The sequence below is a fragment of the Gymnoscopelus microlampas genome, assembly GCF_963454915.1.
Source record: "Gymnoscopelus microlampas genome assembly, chromosome: 7".
NCBI lineage: Eukaryota > Metazoa > Chordata > Actinopteri > Myctophiformes > Myctophidae > Gymnoscopelus > Gymnoscopelus microlampas.
In genome coordinates, this window is record NC_139944.1 from 43,656,220 (window position 1) to 43,677,364 (window position 21,145).

The following is a 21,145-nucleotide window of genomic DNA, read 5'->3' on the forward strand; positions in this document are numbered from 1 at the left end:
CTTCCACGCAGGTGGCTCTCCAGGGGCTATGTGACAGAACAGGTTCCCCTTGTTCTGCCGTTGGATGAGAGACGTACGTTTTTAACAGTTATAACCAGCCCGGGGCGGTAAGGGGTTAAGCTCCGGCCCCAACATTCCTAACCTCTCTCTGGGCTGTAAAACCATGGTGGAGCCCCACCAGTTCGGTTCCACTTCTCCTCCTCCCGTGTTTGTTTTCTCTCTCCCCCTCCTTCTACTTTTTTAGAGTGGAACAGCAAGCCCTGGCTGGGAGAGACCATTTCTCAACCCACAGGGGAGAGCAGCCTGACTGACTCAGGCAAAGCATGCATCTGTTCAAGTCACAGGCTTCCTGTCTCTCCCCTCTTGTTCTCTGTTTAGTGGACTGCCTCAGAGGTGGAGGGGGCAGGGGCGAGAGAGAGAGAGAAAAGCATTTTGGAAGCCAGCTGATCAGACAGAGCTGTGGTATTCTGCCACAGAGACAGAAGGAAGGAGGAGAACAGAGCGTGGCTGAGTTGAAGCGTATTAGTCATCCGTGGACAAGAAAACACCCAGATTGTGCCTTGGCAGGGGGGGAAATAGTGAAGGGAAATGGTGACTAACATGAAGACGCAAATTATGTGGAGAACTATGAGAACAGTTGGTTCACTGGACATCTGAGGAGCGAAAAGCTGAGAGGAGGAACAGGTTTTCCTGCTGAAAGAAGCCACTCTGGTAATAGAGTCTCGTTGTTTTGGACACCCAACCGTGGGAACCTGTCGGCAGACTTGAGACATGTCTTGGCTGTCCCCCGTGTCCTGGGCCAAGTGGACATGGACGGCGGTGCGAGGAGCAGAAGGAGAAGGAGAGGGGGATGAAGAGGAGGAGAGGCGGGAGGCTGGAGAAGAGGGTGGACGTGGAGAGACAGGGGAGGAAGAGGAGGAGAGATCTCAAGGCTTTAGGCGAGTGCCCGTGCCAACAGTTGAGCCTCCAGACTACTGACTGTGTTGTTTTCATGCTGCTGCCTGGAAGACAGTCAGAGTGTGTGTGTGTGTGTGTGTGTGTGTGTGTGTGTGTGTGTGTGTGTGTGTGTGTGTGTGTGTGTGTGTGTGTGTGTGTGTGTGTGTGTGTGTGTGTGTGTGTGTGTGTGTGTGTGTGTGTGTGTGTGTGTGTGTGTGTGTGTGTGTGTGTGTGTGTGTGTGTGCGCTTTTCCACCTGTGGTGGGGTTTACTGTTTGTAGTCAGCATTGTTTTTCAGGCGGCACAGTGTGTGTTAATTTAACTCTGCAAGTGTAAAAATGGACCCGTAAGGGTCTGTGTAGAGTTAAAAGGAAAACCTACAGGAATTTGAGGCTGTGGAGAGATTCAGAAAAAAACCCACATGTGTTGTACTACTGGCCAATGGGACAACAAATATTTAATGTTGTCACTTCACTTGACAATGTGATGTTTGATGATGGGATGGTGGGAATGTTTATTAGAAAAAGCTTTAAAGGAGTAGTTCTCCCAAAAAAATGCTTATTTATTGTCTACCAATCATACACTCTGTTTTTTGTTTTTGTTGCATTTTGTCCTGAGCTAATAATTTGATGACCGTTGGAGACTCCGGTAGGAGACTCAATGGAGACTGACATCAAATTATTGGCTTAGGAATGCGACAAAAACAAAAAAAATCTCCACAAATTCAAGGCTTCATGGGGTGTGTAATTTATAGAAAATAAGTCATTTTTTGGGTGAACTACTCCTTTAAGGCTAGTGTCACTGTGGTGTGGTGAGGGGCTTTGACATGGAGAACAAACGAATGGAGAATGTTTTGCTAAGCCTTTGCTTCCTCATTTCTGTGGCTAGTAGGGGATAATGCACTCTAGCACGAGACAGGTACAACATAGTCTAATGATGTGTACACACACACACACACACACACACACACACACACACACACACACACACACACACACACACACACACACACACACACACACACACACACACACACATAGAAGTACTGTATAGTTGACATAACGATCATGTCCGTTTCTGCTCTTTGAGTCTGCATCATTATTTTGTATCACAAAACATACTTTTAGTTTCAGTTTCTTGCATGAGAGGGTTAGTATTAGTCAGTCAGTTTGCTTCTCCAACATCTGCTGTATTTATCACTTCATTTACTTTATTAACGCTCTTGTGAGAGCTCAGCCAAATACTACACTAATGCTGAATCAGGAAGTAATAAATATCCATGCTTATCAAATCACATACCATCTCAGCAGATCACAAGATATATGCGTAGCTTATAGCCTAATTTATAACTTGTTTAATCTTCCTAAATAAGGTAATCTGGGCTGTGCAGAATCCTCTACCTAAAATTCAAGTTGTATGTTGAAAGAATCTTCCATTTATCTAAACTGACCAAATCCTGAATGTGATCTTATATTCTCTTTCTGACACTGTGCTGGAAAACAAAGCATGATTCCGTTTTTGTCTTTCCTATGCAGCCCACAAGAAGTCTTGGAATTGGCTTACAAACTAAAATAGCAATAGTAATTTAGTTCCCTGCTTTCATATTCTGGGAAGCCTCAAGGTCATGTTTTGTCTGGAAGGATATGTAGACACTTTCTAAATTAGAATGGGGAAAACTGGTATTTTCGCTGGTATTTTCAAATGCCTTAAACAACAATGAATGCTGGTCTATACTACCTTTGCTCAATGTGTGTATCCTCAGGTAAAACAAAAATAACGTGTGTAATGTAAATATCAAAACACATAAATTGTTTCCCTTCTTTTGTCTAAAGTCTACCTCTCTCTGTCTCTCTCTCTCTGGTTCCTACAGCTCTGACTCGGAGGGCCATTTTGAGACCCCTGCAGCCACCCCAGTGCATTCCCCTCTGAAATCCCCAGGAGAGCTGGAGGACAACATCCCTGATGCAGCCGCAACAGGTGAGGCCACCGCTTACACAAATGTCCAACCAACAAGAAACAAAGGAAAACGCATGCTATATAGGTTCATTCGATGCTTCTTGAAGGTCTGTATGAACGTAAACAACTCCATTGCACTGAGCAGACGTTATATAATACCATCTCCACTGGCACGTTCTGCGTTCACGTGGAGAGCGACTGCCTCCTTGATGTTGCCATGGAAACAAGACGAAGTCTTTTGAAGTCCCTCTGGACACTCCTGTCAGTGCATGTGTATTTTCGTTTTTGGGGGTATGCTCATTTGCACATATTTGCATGTGTGCTGCGTCTGATTTTACGGCCCCATTTGGTTGGATTTGTACACTTTCAGAGTTAAATGAACACTGAGGATCTTACTGTGTAAGTGGCTGTGCATACTGAGTTCTTGCTTGCGATGATGCTGACAGCAGTGTCATTATTGTGAGCTGAATGGGTGGGAGGAGCCTGGAGAACAGAGTAGTGTGGGAATGTCCTTTGGTCTGGAATTCAGCAGGTTAGACAAAAGCACAGGCTCAGTTGGCTTTTCCATTGGTCAATGGGACAGGTCAGATCAGATGCTTTCCGTTGGTCAATGGGACAGGTCAGATGCCGTCCGTCGGTCAATGGGACAGGTCAGAGTGCAGAGAAGAGTGCCTGAACATGTTACTAGGGCAGCAACTATCAATTATTTTCATGGCGATTAATATATCAATTACTAATAATTGAGAAGCACATTTTCTTTAATTTTGTATTTATTAACAAATTGATAATAACCATATATGTGTTATATTACACTTTGTCACACAACGATTGCCTATTTTCAGTATTTTGGATAAAAAAAAAAATCTTTTTCTACGCCTATAATTGCATGCCCAAAATAGCGATATAAACGATCGATTATCTTTTTTTTTAAATAATCGATTAAATAAATTAGTTTGATTAACTGTTGCATGTTACCAGACCATAGAGGCTTGTCTCCTGTCTCCAGGCCTTGACGTAACCTCAAAAACATGCAATGATGTATTGTGAATCCTCATTGTTTTGTTATGGATAATCCTCACTGTAAAAACAGTGCGTGTGGGTGTGTGTTTGCATGCAGCATTTACACAGTCAAATCCGGAGTGTTCATTTAACTCAGAGAATGTACAAATGTAATTTGGTCACGTTTGTACACTTTGCCACAGATTGATAAATTAACAGCAATCTACCGTGTACCATGTCTATTCTGTATACTGCTACTTTACAAGCTTGGAAGGTAACAGTAAACAGACTGTAAATCCAAGCAGAATTCAGAAGTGCGTGTTGTTAAAATGGGAGGAGGAGGAGGAGGTGACGTTTCCTTCGCCTTCAACCACAAACATCCCATCATGCAGCTGTGTGGAGAAGGAACATCTTGGCTGAGAAAAAGGCTGTTCTTGGCTGAGTGGAGCCAATGTGCCTCATGAAACTTCTTCTAATGTAAACTCGCAGAAGGCCTTGTTTTGTCTGTGGCCTATCCAAAGTCTCCATTACCATGCCAGCGACAGGCTATAATGTTAGACACAGTTAGTAAATGTTTTCTAGATGTAGATCTAAGTCGTGAGTCACTATCCCCCCATAACACCAAGGCACTGACAGCAGCAGCAAAGCTTATTTTGGTAATGTTGACAACTGTAATACTTTGTCATAAACATTTAAGTTTTGTAAACTCTAGCCAGATGTTATCAGATGTATTATTTATTAGAGGGATGGATGGATAGACTGATACAATAGATGAATAGAGGACTAGTTTTGGAGTTCGCCGCCGCATTGCAACCTAATTAAGTTAGCGTTAATTACTAAATGGGGGATGCATATTGTAAGCCAGTGTCAGGAGCCTATCTCCTGTTTGCTTAGCTTGAGGCAGCTTGATATACCAGTACATCCCCAGCCACGATGCACAAGTACAGCCCCTGGATGTGACACTAGTATGCCACAGTGAATTACCCCCAATCTAAGCCTTGATGCTGAGTGCCAAGCAGGGAGGCATTGACTATACCATTGTTTTAACCCATTAAGGCCTGAGGCCGATTCTTCAAAAATGTCTTCTAAATCCTAACAGTTTTCTGAAAAACCCTATGTTGCTATATCAGTGGTTCTCAAACCTTTTCATGTCAAGGACCCCCAAAATGATATGTATTTGGCCGCGGAAGCCTATTTCAAAATACTTTGTTCCAGGGACCCCCCCAGAAGCAAATATTTGAGTTACAAATATTCGCTTTAAAAAAGATTTCATAGATTTGCACACATTTTCACGATTTTTCAAAAATAGCAGATTGGTTGGAATGGGTTAGAATGGGTCTTTGGTATGACTGAACCACGACCTCCCAGCCTCAGGGCAGACACTCTAACTACTGAGCTAGTGCATATTGTAGTTGTGGCTACAACTGTTGTAGGTTTGGTTACATTTAGGCGTGTGAACTGTGAATGTGCAAGCATTGACGAGTGTCACACCCACTGTTCTGGCACAACAGTTCTAACACACCTATTGTTACGGTAATTTGATTATCTGCAGCTGTGTTGCATACAAACAAACCTGCAAGGTTTGTTGCCCTTCTGTAGTTTTTACCCTGAACCTGAAAACTAACTACAGAATCAGCCTATAGGATTTCATGTCCCTTTAACGACTTTCAACCTGGCATCACTATTAGTTATTAAATGTATTAAATGTGAAAATTGACAAATATGTTTAAAAACAAAATAGCAAAAATAGAAAAATATCATACAGTACATACAAGCTCATTGTAGATCTGCTATTTATACTGCTTTTGCATGTCATATGACAAAGTATAAAGTAGGGCATTAATTTATTAAAACTGCCCAATGGCAACACTATAATCCATACTACAGTTCAGGATCCAGAAACAAATGAACTTCTTTGAGGAACTGGCTTAGTTTCAACAAGGTGATACTGGTTCACTAATCACAATGCATTGGCCCCACATTAACCCTTCGTGGTGCCCGGTGCTTGGACCCGGTTTGGTGCCCCCCGGCACCGTTTTGTCAACGACGAAACGTTTTTCGTCTTCTTTCTTTTTTTTATGCCGTTTGCTGCCCCCTCAAGGGTTGGTGCCCTGTGCTTCAGCACCTCAAGCCCGTTGGATAAGCCACCACTGGGCCCCACACTGAGTATCACATTGACAAATCCCTTATCAAATCACTAACATTTGTTTATCATAATACATTTTTTAAAGAAAATGACATGGATGTGGAATGATTACATTTGCTTTACATCACATGTCAACACAAGATCAACCTTTTATTGTAAACTAACACAATGGTTCTCAAAGTGGGGTCCGGGGACCCCCAGGCAGGGGTCCTTGGGGAGGTTCCAGGGGGTCCCCAGGCAAAATTTTATACTTTGGCTATTCAAAAATAGCAGATATACAAGCTTACAGCCCGTCACTTCGTGCCGTGCTGCAAGCTTGCACATCTGCTATTTTAGAAATATTTTTGAAAAATCTTGAAAATGTTTGAAACATTCTGAATACATATATTTGTTTTACATAAACCTTTTCTTCTGTGGTTCCCTAACACAAAATATTTTCGAATGGGGGTCTGTGGCTAAATACAATTTGGGGGTCCTTGACATGAAAACGTTTGAGAAGCACTGAACTAACAGAAGCCATGTTTGTCCTCATTTTGACCTCCCTCAGCATGTGTGTGAACACGTGTCTTCTAATCTATCACTCTCTCACACACACACACACACACACACACACACACACACACACACACACACACACACACACACACACACACACACACACACACACACACACACACACACAAACAGACACGTTATTTAACCCATTGAGACCTGGAACTGTCTCATTTTTAGATTTGAGCAAAAAAGCATTATTTTACACTTTGGGCTATTCAAAAATAGCAGATATACAAGCTCATAGCGCGGCACCGAGTGCCGCGCTACGAGCTTGTAGATCTGCTATTTTTGAAAAATCAGAAAACTGTTGAGATTTAGGATACATGTAGAATCGGCTTCAGGTCTCAATGGGTTAATACAATAAAGTACTGCATAATAAGTATGCAGTGCCATAACACAATACTATATACGATGTATTGTGTTATAGATGGCATCAGTATTTTGACTAAAGCATGCATGTGGATATAAATATAACAGACTGTTGTTTCTCATCTCCTAGCAACATAATATTCCATGTGTAAACTGTGAGCATGACAGTCATGCTAAAATATGTTGACATCTCCCAGAGCCCAGAGGGCAGTGATCACATCTTGATAGTCACTCAACACATAAAATGATCTGTCATTTGATCAAAATGCACTGTTTAACTGTCTTGGCCTTTACTGTCAAATAAAAACATCACCATGACAACAGGTGCTCTTGGACCAGTTGGCATGGTAGCAGCAGCCTGCATTCAGAGAACCAATCAGTTGTCAACATACCCCCTTGGTTTAGATTCCTATTGGGCAGACTATTAAGCAGGCGATATGAGTGAGAAATGAATCTTCAATCGTAGAAATGTCCATGGCCTTAAGATAAGATCAGACAAGATCTTTATTGATCCTAAGAGGGAAATGCAGGCGCCAAAGGCAGCACAGCAGTTATGATACAGATTACAGGGCAAGAAAAATCACTGTAGACACAGCAGGGTAAAATACATCACATTACTGGCAAAACAAAAAAACTTGTTTTCAGACACAAACGACTATCTAATTCTATTGGTTGTCCCCTTGGGGAAGATCTATCTTTACGCCTCCTGCTAAATCTTCCCACCATGTATGTCCATGATAGCGTCCAACTTCCTCGCTATTCGCACCTCCTCCACACCGTCCTTCTGTGTTTATTTAAAGGAGCAGTTCACCCAAAAAATTACTTATTTTCTATCAATTACACTCACCCCATGAAGCCTTGAATTCATGGATATTGTTTGTTTTTGACGCATTTCTGAGCCAATAATTTGACGATCGGTGCGATGGTGAAGTCTCCAGTAGGAGACTCAAAAGTGTCTTCAATGAGTGACTTAGAAAATAAGTAATTTTTTGGGTGAAGTACTCCTTTAATTTGTTGATTGTGACTTTAATAGAGGCTTTCTTTCTCATCTGGTCTTCAGCATTGGAGCAGGAAGTGCAGCTGATGGTGACTGGACCTGCTGACACTCAGGAGGTGCTGCTGGATCAGAATATGGGCCAGGGTGAACCTGTGGTCCCCGTGGGGGGCCCAGAGGACATGAACATCCACACACAAGCAGCAGAACAAGTGGAAAACATCCTGGACACCTTGATTTCTTTGCCTGACCAAGAATCCCCTCTAACCATGGAACAACCTGATGTGACTGAATGCACAACATCAACCTCATTACCATCTCCTGAACCTACCCCCTCCTCAACCCTGACCCCTGACAGTGACCCTGACATTGCCCCTGTCCCTGACATTGCCCCTGCCCCTGCCCCTGCCCCTGCCCCTGCCCCTGCCCCTGCCCCCAACCCAGCTCTGACTTCAGCTACAGCTGCAGATCCGTTCCCAGCTGAGGACGGTGGACTTTTCAGCGTGACTCAAGCGCTCCCTGAGGACAATCATCTTCTCTCTCCAGAGCCAATAGAAAATGGCCTCACAAGTCAGACAGAGGTCGTGCCAAACAATAAACCCACAAAGTCTAAGCTTCCATCCCTGAAGATGCCGGCACCACTGACCGAACCCGCTCCTGAGAACGAGGACCAGATATGCCAGATCCCGCAGGCAAGTTACAACTTTGACCCCAACCAGCTGGATGACAGCTTCAACCCCTTCAATAGCGGTGGATCCAAAATTCAGAATTCTCCTCCCATATGTGGCATGAACTCTCTCCCCAGGCTAGAGCCAATAGGCTGCTCGATGCCTCCTCCATGTGAGGCTGGCTCTGCATCTCAGATGGAGGTGGAAGTGATGGAATCATCCACGGAATTCAAGGAGGCGGTAAAATTAGACTTTGGAATGGATGAGGGGGAGGTCAGAAAGCCACCTCCGAGAAGATTAGGCGCGAAAAAGACACTCGGCAAACTTCCTGCTAAAAAGCAGAAGTCCAAAGGATCAGCTGTCACCCGCAAACCGGCACCAGAACCTACAGTGTCTGAGCCGGATCCTGAACAAGTATCAGAGCCGGTGTCAGAGCTGATTGCAGAAACGACCCCTGCTTCAGTTTCAGAGTCCACAGAACCTCTGAATTTGGAGGATGTTCCAATTCCAAAGTCAACATATAACTTTGATCCCAGTCAATGGGATGACCCTAACTTCAATCCATTTGGTAGCAATTCTACGGTTAGCGGCTCTCCAGAGCTGCCCAGAAGTTCCTATAAGTTTGATCCAGATAACTTTGATGACTCTTTGGACCCCTTTAAGTCCTCTAAGGACTTGAATAATGAGAGCATATCCAGTTCCACCCCTCTGCCTCAGACCAAGGTGAAGGATGAAGGTGTGCAAAAGGACGTTTTGTCTTCGAAGGATGGAGGTAAAAATAAAGCAGAGGACACGCAAGAGGAAAAGAAAGTGAAACAGCCTCCCAAGAAAAAGAAGGACAAGCCAGTGACGTAAGTCTACAGTGACATTCGGTTTTTCCATCCATATGTCCATACACAGTGAAAATCAGAGGGTTTATTTAACTCTGAAAGTGTAAAATTGGTCCATATTCTTCCTCTGTAGCAATGGTTACTTAACTGCATAGTCACCATTCCAGACAGATTGCAGTTGGACTATTAACGTTGTCCAGACAGTTAATTACACATTTCCAAATATCTATGTGTCATATGCTCCCTTGTTGTTTCACTGCTTGCTTTATTCAGCTTCAGCACAAACTTGTGAGCCTGCTATGTCTCATTCAGTGTACTGCTTTGTACATCCACTAACAGTTGGAAGCATACCAAACTGCTTTGAATGCATGCCAAACACTTAACACTGCATATTGGCCATTGATGTGATCCCTGAACAGGCTAAATATAGGCTGTTAAGTGCGTATAGCATCAGTGTGGTTGATATTTTCTCAGCTTTTGCAGGGCTATTTGCATCATATGTTTATGGCCAAATCTCCCCCAGACTCTGAACTTAACTGCTGACTCTAACATGCCGGGCTGAACCCCTTTACTGCACTCACTCTCCCTTGTCTTTCCCTTTTCTTCATCCCCTCATCCCAACCTGTCCTTCCCTCGCTCTGTCCTTGACACCTCTTGTCTCTTATGCAACCCCCAAATCTCTGCTTTCTTCCACTTCTATTGGCATCAGGACCCCTGAGCAAGTCAAGCTTCTATGTTTTCTGTTGTAAGTATATTTTCTCTAAATCTCTCTCTGTCTCTCTGTCTCTCTGTCTCTCTCTCTCTCTCTCTCTCTCTCTCTCTCTCTCTCTCTCTCTCTCTCTCTCTCTCTCTGTCTCTCTCTCTCTCTCTCTCTCTCTCTCTCTCTCTCTCTCTCTCTATCTCTATCGGAAGCTCTCTCCCACTTCACGTCTGCCTGCATGCCTCCCATCGTATTCTTCTACTCAAGGCATGTATTGTCTGGTAATAAACAGATAAAAGAGCACGTGAAGCAGACAGATCTCTTGTTTTCGCTCTGACCTGCCCACAACACCAGGTCACATCAGCAATTCAATTTGTCCGGTCTTGTGATTCCTCCAGAAGTTGGGCAGCAGTGTTTTGTTTACATGCATCTGTTTTGTGTCTGATGTGGAGATGTTGTGCAAACTCAAATGGCAAATGACTGTGACACCTGAATTTGAATGATTCCTATGTGCTTTGTTTGCAGGAACTCCTGTAAAGTAAAGAAGTATGAAAGCCAGCCCTTGGTCCCTGACGTGTGTAATCAGGTAAAGTGTGTGTGTGTGTGTGTGTGTGTGTGTGTGTGTGTGTGTGTGTGTGTGTGTGTGTGTGTGTGTGTGTGTGTGTGTGTGTGTGTGTGTGTGTGTGTGTGTGTGTGTGTGTGTGTGTGTGTGTGTGCGTGCGTGCGTGCGTGCGTGCGTGCGTGATAAGGAAGACAAAGAGAAAGATAGTGTCTGTTTGAAAGTGATAGTGTGAATGTAGTGAAGTATCAGTCGAAAGTGTTCCCTTTTACTGCAGAGATGCCAGGGCCATTATTCAGCAACTCTCAAACCCCCTTGGCCCTCCTCTCACACACACGCACGCACGCACGCACGCACACACACACACACACGCTTGCGCGTGCATGCTCCTCAAGCTGATGGGATCATCATTGTGTCCAGCTCTGCAGTGCCGGGCCTGGCACAGTGACAGATCAGTGACTCATCACCGCTCTACAGTTCAGTATTAGTTTGTAGTTCCCATGTGCCCTTCCAACATGATGCCATTCTGCTACTTCAAGATACAAAAACATTCAGTGCACCCAGAGTCATCCCAGCCACACCCAGCACAGTGTGTGTGTTCATATTACCTCATCTTAACCATTTTCAACCTGACGTCCCTCTTTTAGGCGTGTCACTATATAGTTGAAAACGTTTTGTAAAAGCTTACAAGGCGATGCAATGCGTTTTGAGCTTGTACATGGGCTACAGTATATTCACGATCCATATATAGGAGTTAAAGCACAATGACACTTTGATTGAGATTTGGGTTGCATTTACCTTGCCATGATGTAACTCCAAATACTGGAGAGATATCTTCAATCGTTGCTTTGTTGACTAGAAATTGGCAGTCCTACATATAGTCTCCTCATTACATGGCATGGTGAAACAGCCCTCAAGGTCACTCTTGTAGCACATATAAACACAAACAAAGAAAAGTCTGCCAATATATAATATCATTCAAATAAATAATAAAAAACGTTTTCAAGATCGGCTTCCGGAACCACAGATTATGTCTTAATTCAATTGTAGACACAATATAAAGTTGACATTTTTTATTTAAAAAAGAATGCCGTACTGGTTTTTGTGATGTTACATATTGGCAGAATCAACATTGTTTGCGTGTGTTTATGTACTAAAAGCCTTAGCATAGAGATCTGTTTCACCATGGAAGCAATAATGAGACTATTTTTGGAACATCCAACTCTAATCAACGGAACAACTATTGAAGACATCTCAACAATGTTCGATGTTACATCATGGCATTACACAACCCCAGAGCCACAATCTGATGGTATTAACACTCATTGCCAGATATATGATGAGTGTGTGGAATTATAAATTATAAATCATAATGTCACATTATGATTTTTGTCTCAAATCCCTTGTATTCCCAAATGGCTTTTGTGTGAAAGGTTTCTGTATAAAACTCAAAACTCAAAAATGTGAAGTTCTTCACTCATAAAGTAAGAAGTATTTCACCTGGATTACTTTCATGACAGTAACCACCTTTTCGCAAGACCAATCTACAATACTGTATGTTTTCTTTTCACATGGCTGGCTCATTTTGTAACGACACTCTTCACATGGTGTCTAAAGCCTGATTTATACACTGTAGTGTGCCAGTGCTACACACCAAACATAGTTCAGTTAGACGCTTTCGTCAGGAATAACCATTTATTGCAACGCTATTGCATTCAGTTTGGCGGTGTGACTCTGCTCCTGTGAGCACAGAATATCTGCTCAAGCATGACACAGAGATCTGAGATCACAAACCCCCCCAGAAGCAGAGGATAAGATACAGAGTTATTGCATAACATGAGCCCTTGCCTTCAGGGCATACATTAATATCAGATTAACATAGAATTCACAGAAACATAGAATCCACAGAACAAAGATTTCAATATTGAGCCCTTCAAGTTTAAGTTAAGATACACAGATATAACATCATACAACCCACAGAATCATACATTTAACTTAGATGGCACGCCACAGGAGGAGGCTGGGGAGGAGGAGGGAATTTTGTAACAGACAGCTGCAGGAACAGAGCTGAAACCAAACAGAGCTGAGACCAATAATGAGCATGAAGAGTGAACAGTGTTCTGCTTAAATATACCACATAAATGAACCATTTAGATTGAGGGCGTATGTGTTAGCTTGTTAGTGAATGGGAATGAAAGGAGCTGAGTGAGGTTGAATGTGGAAAGGGGGGGAGAAGTGTGAGGCTGAGTGTGTACACCTCCTGCCTGCCGTGCCTACCTGAACTATCAATTAGCTCTACAAGCTCACTACATCACAGAAGTACAGTATACATGAAGCCTAACATCTCCCCCCTGTTTCTCCAGGAGGAGAAGGAGAAGGAGAAGGAGGAGGTGGTGGTGGTTCATGTGCCAGAGATCACACACCACGGCCGACCTGCCACCGACGAGGAGAAACTGGCGTCCTCTGCCATCTTGGCTCAGACTACAGACGCACAGGACAGAGAGGTCACCGAGTGCAGTAAAGGACTTGAAAAACACCAGCCCATCGTCGATGACACATCTATTATCAATGGTATGAATCATCAACCAAATGTGTACGGACCATCTGTAACACCTCTATCTTAGGGGAGGGTAGTGTGTTATCACACTTTGATCATAGTATAATACTATATTTCATGTCAAGTTTGACAATGACAGATACTGAGGCTGAGTTTATTTCAACCAGGAAGAGATGCAAAACTATTGTTGAACTTGTTTGTTGTTTGTTTGTTTGTTTGTTTGTTTGTTAGCTCGTCTGTGTACTATTATGTATGTACCAGTATCTGCAAATCTGACCACCAGAGGGTGCTGAAGTGGCTTGACTATGCTGTCCTCGTTGTAGCATCCCAGTGCTAAATATATCCATTCTGCCTCTGTAGGGTCATTTGGAATGTTGTTAGTTACATTATTAGTTAGTTAGTTATTTTAGTTATTTATTACACCCGCACCAGTGGGTGTAATGTAATCTCTCTCTGTCTGTCTGTCTGTCTGTCTGTCTGTCTGTCTGTCTGACTGTTTGTTTGTGTCATTGTTCACTTGAACAGTTTTATTTGGTTTTGATCAGACTTGGCAGATGAGTTGGGGGTTAGAGTCTGCACCTGCACTTTTAATATTATTTATTTTCAAATCAGCCAACGGTCAAGGTTACGGTACAAGGTCAAAGTTAGTCCTTTGGGCCACATTTAGAATGCCCATAACAGAGCATATATTGGAGGTAGCCTGTAGCATCTCTCTGAGTGCTTTTCTGGTTTGTTATAGTTAGTTAGATCATTATTAGTTTAATTATTATTAGTTATCCAGGGCTATAGTAAACTTATTAGTTTTTTTTCGTATTATAATAAAATAAGACAATTAAATTGGCTTATTTTGGCTTATCATACACTGAAATATAAACAATTTCATTTGTATTAGGGAATTGTTGATAAAGAGCATGCATGCCACTGAAACCATTCCCTGGATAAATAATAGTCAAAACAGCCATTGTTTTTCATGTTAGGGTTTAGATACAAATGGGGGTTTGACTCATGAAACGTTTTACTGCCATCTAGTGGTTTGTAGAAATGTCAGGACATTACCTAAAATATACATTTAGGGCACTCTGGTGGCGCAGTGGTAAAGTGCCATGCCCACCACCGTGGAGCTTGTAGGTTCAAATCCACCGTGGTGCATCCGGCTTTGTCAAGCATCTATGAGAACATCATTGGCCTATGTTCGGGGTAGGGAAGCCGGGCTGGGGAGGGTGATATCACTGCACATAATTCTACGGGCCGGGGCGGCACTGGCAGCTAAGCCAGATACAACAGCAGTGATAACACACAAATGTGTGTGTGGGGAAGAGTTCATTGGCATGACGACTAAATTGTGGAGAAAAAAAAACAATAAAATATAAATTTTGGTCAGAATCAATACAAGCAATCCGAGATAAAGATAATCCCTGTATCTCTTGAACTTAAATGATATGAACTTTCTTTTAATTCCATTTAAATTGTATTTTGGAGTGATTCAACGGTATAGATCCCTAATGGATTGTGTTGTTTTCTAGGGCCTGAGACCAAGGTAATAGACCGTCTGGAAGAGGATACCTGGAGGCTGAAAGATAATACGGTAGGTAGAGTTGAAGCTACAGATGGAAACTGTGACAATAAACTACACAGGACTCGTGTTTCCTTCAGTCATTCTTAGTCACTGGCTTGAAGGTGTTTTAAAATGTTTACATTTAAACTCAGCTGCCCGTCTGCTCACCAGTACCCGCTCCAGAGACCATATGGTCGGGTGTAATATTATTACACCCGTCCTCTACGACCTACACTGGCTCCCTGTCAAACAAAGCATCCACTATAAAATCCTGCTTACCACCTACAAGCAGTGGTGGAAAAAGTACTCACATTTGATTTAGTCTATGTCTAAAAGCTAAAAAAAGAATGTGAATCTGCAATCTTTTCTCTGCTATTTTGCATCCAGCACCTTCTCACAGTAAGTTATACTTTTGTCAGTGGCCCATGCCGTATAAACGTATTTGTATTCACAATGTTTCATTGAAACTCATTCTATGCAGTGGCCTCCACCTGTACTAGCCCCTGGGTACTAGAAGACACGTAATTTATTAATGAAACCCAACCTTGCAATACTACTCTAGTCCAGAAGACTCTCAGGGTTATTTTTTACTGCAGTGTAAATATCCCTGGATGGAACGTTATAAATCTGTGGAGGTACTGTAGGGATTATAGCGCGGGGATCTGCAATAAAATGTGCTTGTAATAATAAAGTCAAAGAAAAGGGTTGTCATGTCGGATGTATGTCTTCTAAATGTTCTGCAGCCTAAGGAATTGTCCTTCGGTCCAACAAAGGTGATTGGACAAGAGAAAGCGAGCCCCTCCCAGGACAATGTCCCGCTGAGTGAGATAGACAAGGCTGAAGTGCTTGCCTTGATACGAGAAGAGGTACACAGTGATGGAAGAAGTATTCACATGTTTTACCTAAGTAAAAGTATCAATACTGCAATGTAGATAGTAGAAGTACAAAATATACGGTACTCAAAGTACCAAAACTGCATGTAATAATTGTGCAGGTTAGAATGTCCCACCGATCCAGGTTAAAAAATGTCAGTCGCCCGTTAACATATACAGTATATTGGATATTCTAAATGTTGTCTCTGTCAAACAGATCATCACTAAAGAGATTGAGGCCAATGAATGGAAGAACAAGTATGAAGAGAGCAGAGCAGAGGTTTTGGAGATGAGGTATGAATCTATTTTTATTTGTGTTTTTACATCTTGGTTTATATACAGCATACAAAACACAATACACATGTTGTACATACAATATTAAGACATTATTCTATCACCTTTCTTGACAGGAAAATAGTTGCAGAATATGAAAAAACTGTTGCACAGATGATCGGTAAGCTGTTTCCTTACTTTTTATTACTTACTTATTTTCTTATCTTTAACTTTGTTTATTGTTTTTTCCACAGAAGCATTCAACATCAAAAGTTGGTATTATGCAGATACCTAATAGCTTCATCCAGTGCAAACGAACAAATACAAAAATTGCAATAAACAGATTGAATTGAGCCAGCGGTGACTCTGGTAGGAGATTCAAAGTGTCAACTTGGAGTCTCCTACCGGAGACATTAGCATGTTTCCGCCGGTCATAAAATTATTGGCTTAGGAATGCGACAAAACAAAAAGATCTCCATGAATTCAAGGCTTCATGGTGTGTGTAATTGATAGAAAATAAGTCATCTTTTGGGTGAACTATCCCTTTAAATTCTGGACAAATTGAAAGAATGGACCCCATACCTTCCCAAACTTATTGGTGGAGCCACTTAATGACAATCTAATCTTTTCTAGTTTTAGACAGTACAAGATGTCTCTTATCCATTGAGTGTGGGAGGGGGAAGTAGGTGATTTCCAATTAATCAAGATGAGTCTCCTGACCTAGTCAATAGAGTTACAAAAGCCAAAACATCCTTTTCCAATTTAGAGAGCGAAGGCAGTGAGGGGAAAACCCCAAACAGAGCAGCCAAAGGAAACAAAGGGCACTCTTTGCCCCACTATCTCCGATATAGAATAACTTGGTGGTATTTTCTTACCTACTGTATTTGTTCAAGATGATCTCTACTATAAATAGCGTTTTACTGTACAGGAGTAGGGTACGACAGCAGTGGGAGGAAGTAATTGGCACACAAAAAAAAAGAACCAGAGCAAGCTACAACACCTCTCCCATCAAAGATGGCTTCGCCTCATGAACCCTAGCGTCCCTATTCTGGGCATGTCATAATAGGCTCAAATTCAGCAAAAATAAGTGAACATTCTGCAAAAGTAGGCAAACATTCAGCAATAATAGATTAGTAAAAAATAGCAGATCTACAAGCTCAGAATGTATCACAAGATTACATGTTGTGAGCTTGTAGATCTGCTGTTTTTGCTATTTGACATACATAACTCTAATAAAAAAGTATAGAGTTATGTGGTTGATTTGTACATGAAGGGGCACGGTGGTGCAGTCGGTAGCGCTGTCGCCTCACAGCTAGAAGGTCCTGGGTTCGATTCCCGCCAGGGACGCTGTGGGCGCTGGGGGCGTGTCTTCTCCTCCGCGTCATCAGCGCCCATACCCAGGGTGGGGTTGGCGAAAGGGCCTACTCTGTGTGGAGTTTGCATGTTCTCCCCGTGTCTCCTAGGGTAGTTAATACCCTCACAAAAACATGTAGTAATCCTGGTCGCTATACCGCCTCCCCCATGACAGCCGGGGCGCCTGATGGAAGGGAAGGGAACTGGTTGGAATAACGTTTTCCTTCCACGCGCTACGTCCAACCAGGGAAACTCCCCCCTGTCAGGTGACAAGAAGGTCAGTTGGCTCTCATGCACTGAAGGAAGCATGAGCTCGGCCCTGGCCTCCCTGGCTGTGGGGGACTGGTGTAGCGCTGGTGTAGGGCTGGTGTAGCGCCCAGGATCACTTAGGAAATTGGCACCGGGTGAAAAAAATGGGTTACAAAAATCGCGGGATAAAAATTATAGAGAAAAAGAATTGTACATGATTATAATGATTATACAATATTTCATAATAATAACAATCAACACACTTTTTATTACTGATGTTTCCAGTAATGAAGGTGGGACACTGCAAACAATCTCACTCAATAGTATGATGTACAGATGTTTTGTTTTGTTTAGTTTTTTGTTATTATTACCTCTGCCAAGGAAGGTCATGTTTTTGTCACCCGTCTGTTTGTCTGTCTGTCTGTGACCAACAGTTGAAAAGTAAGGCCAGCAGAATTGTTATAAAGTGTGCTTTTCACATTCATGCTACCAAGAGCAAGAAACTCATCCATTTTGGTTCTTCTAGCACCACTCTACTGAGTGCGTTCTTGTTTACTCTGATTTAAGATTCATGTGATAATGCTGTTTTATTTGTGTCAGAAAGATAGTATGTAACTGTGGTTTGGTTAAAACTCTACTGTTTTCGCCTCCTTCTACGGTGTCCAGAGGATGAGGAAAACCAGAAAACTCTGAGTTGCAACAAGAGTGTCAGGCAGCTGACCATGGAGAGAGACCAGGCAGTGGCTGATCTCAACTCTGTGGAACGCTCACTGTCGGACCTTTTCAGGAGATATGAGAACATGAAGGCTGTTCTGGAGGGCTTCAAGAAGGTCAGCGGGGATAAATGAAAACCAAATATACCAAATATATATCCGGCCTCGGCTTCCTGTGCCGTAAGAACGAGTGCTCCTCGTTCTGCTTTTCCCACACAGTCTGTCTCAAGACATTACTTCACCAGAGGACTTTTATCCTGACCTGATATCTGTTTGTATCTGTCCTCTGTCTCCAGAATGAAGAGGTGTTGAAAAAATGTGCCCAGGAGTATTTGGTGCGTGTCAAACAGGAGGAGCAGCGCTACCAAACACTCAAGGTCCACGCTGAGGAGAAACTGGACAAGTATGTTAGGCGTTCCGTCACCAATGTGATCAGTGCCCTTGCACTGGAGTGTAAACCTTTGACGCAATTATTCCTTATACTCAAATTAAAACACGGATAAGATCATCCCGCTCCCATGTACAGTATATCATTTTCACCCACCCTAATGTCCTGCAGGGCCAATGAGGACATAGCCCAGGTGCGTACCAAGGCCAACGCTGAGAGTGTGGCACTCAATGCCAGCTTGAGGATGGAGCAGATGAAGGCAGAGTCTCTTGAGAGAGCTGTCTCTCAGAAGGTAGGAGAACAATGAGGCATTGATGCTTCTTCACTTAAAATGTATTTAAACGTAATGCAGTCTGTTATGTTGTCTGTATTATTTTTTATTATAATCATATGACACCAAATGCTTGCACCTTTGCCTTTTCTCCCGTAGAATCAAGAGATTGAAGAGCTTACCAAGATCTGTGATGAACTGATTGCCAAACTGGGAACAGATTAAAAGGCCTGTAATCAAACTATCATGCAAATATCACTTTTTTCCTTCTTTTTTTTTTTTTGCACGTATGCGTTCCAGTGTGATGTTAACATCAGATTTGAGCACATTTCAATAATGTTCTCGGTCTCCTGTTATTATTATTATTATTATTATTATAAAATGCACAATGATTGCACTTGCTTATTTATCAGAGTGAATAAGTGTCAGCTGAAGAATCACATGATAAGATAAGGCCTCAATGAGTCACATTGTGATGAGATGCCACCTGGGGTATCCGAATTATTAGCTCTCTCTCTATTAACCTGATGTTTTGAATCATACGTGTTTGTTGGTCATCTCCTTGGAACTGTGTGTTTCGAAATGTGTGGTTGTGACTGACAGGGAGGAATCAGCAAGCGAGATATGTCCAAGCTGTTTATTCACACTTTAGTGTTTTATAAATAACTATTGTGTTCATTAGTGAAGAGATGAAGACATTGTAGCACACAGGGAAAGAGCCCAGTCATCAATATTCCATTTCGTTTTTTGTATCATACAGTAATTGTTATTTTAAACACTCAGTAGGCGTACACTTGATGGATGCCAATGATACAGTCACTTGGCTGCTATTCTGAAGGGGAAATTGATTTATGGTGTCTAATAACCCATTTGTAGTTTATTATGTTGATATTTAACATCTTGGATTTTTTTCCTTTTTATAAGTCATGGCATGAGAACATTTTTTATGACTTTGACATTGTAATGAATTGTATATATTACAGTGCATGTATGAAGTTGGCTTTGACGTTCTTTTTTGTATTGCCATAAAATTCAACAATGTCTTGAGCATCTACACACTTAGTAGATGCATTATGCCGAGCAGTTGCATACTATATGGATTTATTTTCTTTTTCAAGAAATACAGCGCCTAATCAAATTACATAATAAATGTATCAGATAAATGATATTGCATTCAATAGGTTTACAGTGGATGTATGTTGGCTGCATATTATATTGGAGGCCATGCATACATATATTTTTGGACAATGGTCGTGTTAAACTGTATCCCATTTGCAGTTGTGCCTTTATTTTGACACTTTTGTAAAAAAGAAAACAGAGTAAACTTGTTTAGTTTTCAATTATTTGCCTGATGCAAATGTTCCCAGATCCCCTTGCCAAAGTGTTTATGTATGTATATATGTATACTGTGTTTGCTCAAAATATCCTGAAAGAGTTATAATGGATTTGTTCTGATCCTTCAGGTACATAGTAGTGATATCACTATAAATGATTCAAGTAAACCCACAATTGTATCACATTTTGTTTTGTTTAAAATGTTGAGATAAGAAGGAAGACCAATTTGTTTCGAACTAAATGGACTCTTTCACAGTAATATCTGGAGTCTTCATTTACCTCTGAACTCAGAGTTATGCTGTGTTGGAGCCATTAAACACCCAGTAAATGTCTACAATGGAATCTAGTTGGATGGATCAGAACAATCTTGTGCCAATGTCAGTGCCAAATCATGTCCTGTAGTGATGATCTTGTATTTGCTCGAAGATGCCTTGTATGTAAAATTCATTGTTGCAGTACAAATGTCTATATTTTAATACTAAATATTCATTATTTTGCTGTCAGTATTTGTAAAAGATTAGATGTCAACCATTATATTTTGTGCATAAGGCATTTCTGAATAAAATGGTTAACATTTAAATGGTACGCTAACACAAATCTACCAAGGAATAGCCTATGCTGCTTGTTTTGCTTTTTCCAGTGTTTTTGAGATTTAAATGCTACACAGTATTGTCTTGTGATAATACAGATACAAATTCATGGTACAGTTCTGCTAACTCCACTGGTTCCAAGGCTTTTCCATCAATGCCAAAACGTGGGAGAGGATGTTGAGTATTGCAGTAAGCTCCTCTTACCACAAGGTGGCGCAAACTTACCACACACAGGTAAGCAAGCCATAATTAATTGAGCTACCATTAATATGCGCGCG

The 21,145-nt window shown here is 41.9% G+C and overlaps 1 protein-coding gene across 4 annotated transcripts in view; it reads left to right on the plus strand.

Moving 5' to 3' along the window:
- Positions 1-20,914, plus strand: part of tacc1 (transforming, acidic coiled-coil containing protein 1) — a 46,774-nt gene extending 25,860 nt beyond the window's left edge. For 2 of the 4 annotated variants that reach the window (XM_084063173.1, XM_084063172.1), the window contains exons 2-13: positions 2,806-2,912; positions 8,021-9,473; positions 10,678-10,738; positions 13,075-13,282; positions 14,792-14,853; positions 15,567-15,689; positions 15,913-15,989; positions 16,106-16,149; positions 18,237-18,400; positions 18,580-18,686; positions 18,843-18,963; positions 19,102-20,914. In XM_084063173.1, coding sequence (XP_083919299.1) covers positions 8,044-9,473; positions 10,678-10,738; positions 13,075-13,282; positions 14,792-14,853; positions 15,567-15,689; positions 15,913-15,989; positions 16,106-16,149; positions 18,237-18,400; positions 18,580-18,686; positions 18,843-18,963; positions 19,102-19,167 — 2,463 coding nt within the window. In that variant the 5' untranslated portion in view covers positions 2,806-2,912; positions 8,021-8,043 and the 3' untranslated portion in view covers positions 19,168-20,914. Of the gene's footprint in view, positions 1-52; positions 939-2,805; positions 2,913-8,020; positions 9,474-10,677; positions 10,739-13,074; positions 13,283-14,791; positions 14,854-15,566; positions 15,690-15,912; positions 15,990-16,105; positions 16,150-18,236; positions 18,401-18,579; positions 18,687-18,842; positions 18,964-19,101 lie in introns of those variants that run through there. The other 2 variants (XM_084063170.1, XM_084063171.1) reach the window with 2 other exon arrangements.
- Positions 20,915-21,145: the final 231 nt, after the last annotated feature.